At 37.7% G+C, this 6,025-nt stretch overlaps 1 protein-coding gene across 2 annotated transcripts in view; it reads right to left on the bottom strand.

The window, feature by feature from the left end:
- The window catches only part of ncor2 (nuclear receptor corepressor 2), an 80,489-nt gene that overhangs the window by 72,692 nt on the left and 1,772 nt on the right, over window positions 1-6,025 (bottom strand). For both annotated transcript variants that reach the window (XM_014021352.1, XM_014021351.1), the window contains exons 2-3: window positions 2,198-2,381; window positions 1,115-1,230 (exon numbers count right to left, since the gene is read on the bottom strand). In XM_014021352.1, coding sequence (XP_013876806.1) covers window positions 1,115-1,230; window positions 2,198-2,302 — 221 coding nt within the window. In that variant the 5' untranslated portion in view covers window positions 2,303-2,381. The remainder of the gene's footprint in view (window positions 1-1,114; window positions 1,231-2,197; window positions 2,382-6,025) is intronic.

Raw genomic sequence — 6,025 nt, 5'->3', positions numbered from 1 at the left:
ATATATCGTATCGTGACCCCTCTGTCATGATATGTATCGTATCGCCAAATTCTTGCCAATACACAGCCCTATATATGATTAGACTTAAGGCCTTTCCACTCTGAGGCATGCTGTGGCCTGATTAGACTAGGTTTTTAGAAGAGAATTAACTAGTTTTCTGCTATTTTAGCCAGATTTTCAATATACTTATCACAATTTTCTTACAAATTTCTATAATAAAATATATGGTGTTAGTTCCTGCCATAATGTCTGATGTTACAAGCAATCACGGTTCCCTTTAAGAATAGAAAAATAAATTTAAAAAGTACATTTAAAAAATCTTTGGGCTCCTCAGACTTAGAGAACCATTAACAGCGTTATAAAAGGAATGGCTCACGGCTGTCAATTACATAAGGATTACTGTAAAAAGGTTTTATAGTTGGAGGCTTTAGTAAAATATTGCTGTGTAGAAATGAAGACTGAATAAATCTCTCTCAAGCACACTCTGACCCTCAGCAGCTCAAACACAAAACATTGACTTAAATAATGGACCAATACAACCATAACACAAAACCTTAGAAACAGCAGGTCGATTTCCAGTTGYACTATTATCAAATACTCACATTCCTCCTAATATTGCCTGACACACTACTACTTTTATTAAAACACAAATACCACACAGTGTGGTAAACCTGCTAGCAACAAAAAAAGAATGCAACAGAGCTGAAGTATTAAAAAATATGAACGTATCATATATAGAACCATGGTGCTTGTTAAAAAATGAAACATTTATTCATGAACAAAATGTTCATGAATTGTTAATGAAACATGAACAATTCCAAACATCAGACCTGCTAACTAGTGCCTAACCTCCCCTTTTCACCTTTATGACACACACGCACCCCGTGCACAGTTACTGTACATAAATTAGTTGTATATAATCCACCTAATAGAATGTTTGTTATTATGTCTTATGCTGTTGTGCTTCCATCACTGTTTATGCTGTATGTGTACTGGAGAGACATCATTAGCCGGAAACAAATTCCTTATGTGTGTCAACATACTTGGCCAATAAAACTGATTCTGATGGTGCTGACTGACCAAATGAGCCAAAATATGAGCACAGAGCTCCTACCTTTCATTCCCAGGCTGGAACTCTGAAAGTAAGGACGGTCGGCGGCGATGGGGTTGTGCCAGGTGAGAGCTGTAGTCCCTGGCATGGTGTGAGTGGTAGTCAACCAGTCCTACTTCCTGAAACACAAAAAACAGCTACTTTTACCTCATCAGAATGACATTAGTTGCAATAATTTCTTCTTGGAAAAGAAAAAAAGTACATCTGTTTTCTTGTGAAAATTTATGTCACCTTTCTCCAGATTTTATTTCCTCTATTTCCACTTGGGCAGAGGTGAAAGTTTACAGTAGCTGCCCCATATTTCTATAGCACACCTGTGATTGCAGGAAACAGTCCACAACCCTTATCTTCTCGTGACTATAATGACAAGTTGGAGTGGTAGGCCTAACAACAGGTGCAGCTGTGGAGAATCTACGAATGAGACTCTCAAACAGAGAAACAAACTGAGGGTCGCAAAAAAGCACTTCTAGTCCAGCAAATAGGCCTCCTCTTTGAAGCACAGGCAGCCTTTTCTGTGGTATGTACAAGAACATGGGCTACGCTCACAGTGCAGGTCTTGATACTCATTTTTTTAATAAATCTGATTATTTGGCTGGGACGTTCACATTATACTTTAAATGTGACTTCCATCTGACTCACAACAAGCTCAACATAAAGTATCAATTGAGTAACTTTAGTTTATATATGGTCTGAGTCCAACTACTATCATATGTTTCTGTGGATTCTCAGTTATCCAGAACAAAGAAAATCATAAGAACAATGAGGTAAAAGAATTGAGTTTGGGTCACATTTCTCTGCAGTACGAATGTAGCCACAATCATGATAATTAGGAAATGGTGGGAAATAATGAGGAAGACCTTAATGTGACTCCAGAACACCAACATGAACTTTCAACTAAAACATCTAATGAGGAACCCATTCCAGCGCACCACTTTATAAACCAGGAAYGCTTCTGTGGAATGAACATTAGTGGGAAGAACAGAACTGAGTTAAGGCTTTACTCCAGTCAATCACATTGCTTTCTAGATAAGTAACAAGAGACCCCTCTGTGATTATTCCACATGCACCGAGTGCAGAGCCTCTCACCGGGTGTGTTCGTTGCAGATGCAGTGGTAAGGTGGCAGGGTTTGGCAGGTGCCGTGCATCCAAAGTTCTCCGGCCTGGCGGCAAAGACTGGGGATGAGAGGACATGCTGGCACAGCCGCTTCCTCTACAGGCAGGAAGAGGGTGAGGCGCCGCACATTATCGTCCGTTTCTTTTAAGCTGCAACCTGTGAGTGGAAGAAAACAAACATGTTTTTAGACTTTTACCAATATCAGTGAAATTGCTTTGGACACTTTCATACCTGAAAATAAACAGATTAAATTTAATAGCACATAACAGCTTGGAAGTTGAGAAGCAGTTTAATGATTTCTGGCAGGCATCTTCAGAGTACCTAGAGGTTTAAATGAGTGTGTGGCTGTCTACTCCGGAAATCAGAAAATCCTTTGCTCCCTGCCACAGCTGCTACCCCGTCCATAGTTTCAAGTATAGAAGTGAGTCTCTGCACCTGCTCGACTCGACCCCCACTTCACAGATTACTGAATAGCCCACTGTCCTCAGACTAAGAACTCGCTCACAGATACCAACCAAATAAACTAGCAACTGGGTAAAAACACCTTATGCTATAAAAGGCAACATATTTTACTTTTTGCCAGATATGTAACTCAAAAGAGCAGCCACTAGAAATTTACTCTCAGATTACATTTATTTACTAGCCATGTGTCATGTATTATACAGCAACAAGTAAACAGTCAGGATTCTACAACATTTTTAGAAATAAATGGCAATATATTCTAAATTTCAGGACCATTTAAAAATTAAAATAAAATTGATGATTTTAAAAAAAATATGTGAGTTATCAATAATCTTCCAATCTTTTCTGGGCAGAAAATAGGGTTGGGCATAATAGTATCATGTGCAATTAATCGTCAGAAAAACATTAATCAATTATTTTTTGGCACTTGATGATTAATACGATTAATGCCACCAGGCAGAGTCCACTTGGTGCTCCTCACCACTTCAAATATGACGAGAATGAAAAAAAAAGTTCTGTAATTAATTTATCCATCAAAGAATTTTTAATTTGACGTATAGACTGAAGTCTGTAATTTTGACACAATTTGGAACAGATTTGTATGAAGAGCAAATCCTTCCCACTAAATTGGTCATGTGACTAGGACATAAAAGGTGTCCAGGGACTCCAGGGCATTAATCGTCAAATTAATCATTATCGGCTAAATACCCCCAATTAATCGTGATTAATTTTTTTGCCAATATTGCCCAACCCTAGTAGAAGAGTAACAGGTTTGTTTCAAATAAAAGTGAAAACACAGCACTTAGTTTTGTAAAATTAAAGCGCTTCACACAAACTTTACGTTTTCTATAGATTTATAAAATTTTACATGAAATAAAGTGTAACACAGGGAAGACTGCAGAATCCATATCTTTATGCATTCTACAATTGGGGCTGGTAATGCAACAACTGAACCATTTAAATTAAAAACAAACACGCTATTTTATAGTTAGTGGGGATGTGAATACTAGAAACTGCGCTTGGTCAGCTACTGTAGTTTGTCATGGTTCCTCAGTCACTTGTTTCCCAACTGAGACACATTGTGTAACCATCTATTTAACCTGTAGTTAAAAAAAAAAAACACAATCAGACTATACTAAGACATCCGTTTTTGGCTCTGTATATACAACTTAAGGTAAAGTGTGCCACTTTCTATTGTTGGTGGTTTTTGACTTTCTTCTTTTTTCCTGAAGCACAAAGACGGGTATTATCTACCCTTCCTTCCTGCCCAACTGTCACAAGCACAGTGTCACTTGATTGCAGTTACGCAAAGAGCTCTATTACGAAAGGCTGAACATGGCTCAGGCTTTAAGAGACAGAGGAGCTCTGTAAACATAAAGACTAAGAGATGGGAAAAACACTGCTCCAAGTCTCACACCAAATACAACTTTCTTTGTGTTCAGTAGTCTAAACTACTACAACTGTTTTCTTGAGCACTCAATATTCATTTCAGAAACATCAATATATAAAATTACTACTTATTAAATTATTTTAAATGCTTTAATTGATGCAGTATGCTTAATTCTCAACAAAAAAGGAGAAAGTAGAGAAGAATAAAAAAAAGTATGAAATAAGCCACTCCTCGCAGAAGCCTTTTTTTAATGGCTAACCATTTGAAAGTGGTTCCCATAAGATGAATAAAAACACATCTGAACCCAGTCACAAGATCTACAGAAGGCAAAAACAACCTGAATCAGGATGAGAGGACCAACACAAAGAGAGAAATTTGACATCAACTTTCAGGCAAAGAGGGCCTTTCCAGACGAGAGGCTAAACACATGCGCTGGCACTGCTACAGACACCCACAGGCAAGTCTATGGCTCACTGCCAACACTGCAAATGAACTCAGTCACCTCCCTCCCTCGCTCCACTCTCCTCCTCTGTTCTATTTTGCTCTCGCCTTTTCCACAGAGTAGAGGGCCTCAGCCTTCAGCGGTGCGAGCCAATATTTCATCCGCTTACCCCCACCCTCCCACTCCATTTTAGGAATGCTGTGGAAATACTAGCACAGAGCACACAGACAGCTTCAAGCCTGCCAAGAAGAGCAGGAGGCACACTTCAAACAACAGTTTAGTTCTACTGACACAAACAGTAAATCAAATCTCTGTCTAGTACAGCTTGGTAGCTTCACAGTCAAGCTCAAAAATACATGCCTTGAAAACCTGGGCCTCATTGTTTACAGACCGTTTTTTTTAAAGCTGATCATTCCTCAACATCAGATTTAAGGTCTATGTTGTTTTTTGACTTGCCTTAAACTAAATTCACTGCTGTGATAGTGCAATCCTATCAAGCTAATAGTTTAAAGTTATTTAAATATCCAGACACTTCAAAGCAATTTTCATTTTCTGAAATTTCACAGAGTGATGTTTTGAATTCACTCCAATCTCTAAATGGCTCACATGCATTTGACAAATGTAAGATAAATATGGATTTCTTGAAAATGCATGCCAACACTTTTTTACCATTGTTTCATCATTTGCTTAATTTATGTATGGTGCAGTCTATTTTCCCTGATGCCTGGAAGTTTGCTCAGATTACTCCCATTTTAAATCTGGTGATCCAACAGAAGTTTCAAACTATCGGCCAATTTTTGTTCTTCCTATTTTTTCTAAGTTACTTGAAAAAAACATAATTTAACCAACTACTTCATCATCTAGAAGCTAATAATATGCTAAGCAACAGCCAACATGGGTTCCGCACGTCAAGGTCAACCATGTCTGCATTAATTTTATTCACTGAACAAATACGTGCTGCTTTGAACAAAGGTCAAGTAACTGGTGCTGTATATATTGATTTTCGTAAAGCGTTTGACACAGTTGATCATTATACTCTCTTACAAAAGTTGATTTCTTTTCAACTTTCATCATCTGCAATACAAATATTTTCCTCTTAATTGACTGATAGGTGTCAGGTTGTGAAACATGGAAGCTCTGTGTCCGGGTCTCTGCCCTGTTCCGTGGGAGTTCTGCAGGGTAGCATACTGGGCCCTTTGCTTTTCCTATTATACATAAATGACCTTCCAAAAATATTGAAGTATTCAAATATTTTAAAGTATGCTGATGATACTGTTCTTTTTTTGTCTGATTTCAATATTGAATCTATTAATAGTCAGTTAMAAGCAGATCTTCAGACATTTCATGGTTGGCTTCAAGATAATCTGTTGTCAATTAATGTTAAAAAAAAACTGTGTGCATGTATTTTTCCTCACCCAGGAGTCATTTCAATATAACAAATCAACTCACTTTTTTAAACAAACCCCTTGATATTGTCACTACCTACAAATATCTTGGAATTACTTT

The sequence above is a fragment of the Austrofundulus limnaeus genome, unplaced genomic scaffold (genome assembly GCF_001266775.1).
Source record: "Austrofundulus limnaeus strain Quisiro unplaced genomic scaffold, Austrofundulus_limnaeus-1.0 Scaffold289, whole genome shotgun sequence".
Taxonomy (NCBI): Eukaryota; Metazoa; Chordata; class Actinopteri; order Cyprinodontiformes; family Rivulidae; genus Austrofundulus; species Austrofundulus limnaeus.
Note: the sequence above shows the minus strand (reverse complement) of the source record. Positions and strands in the feature narration are given on the sequence as shown.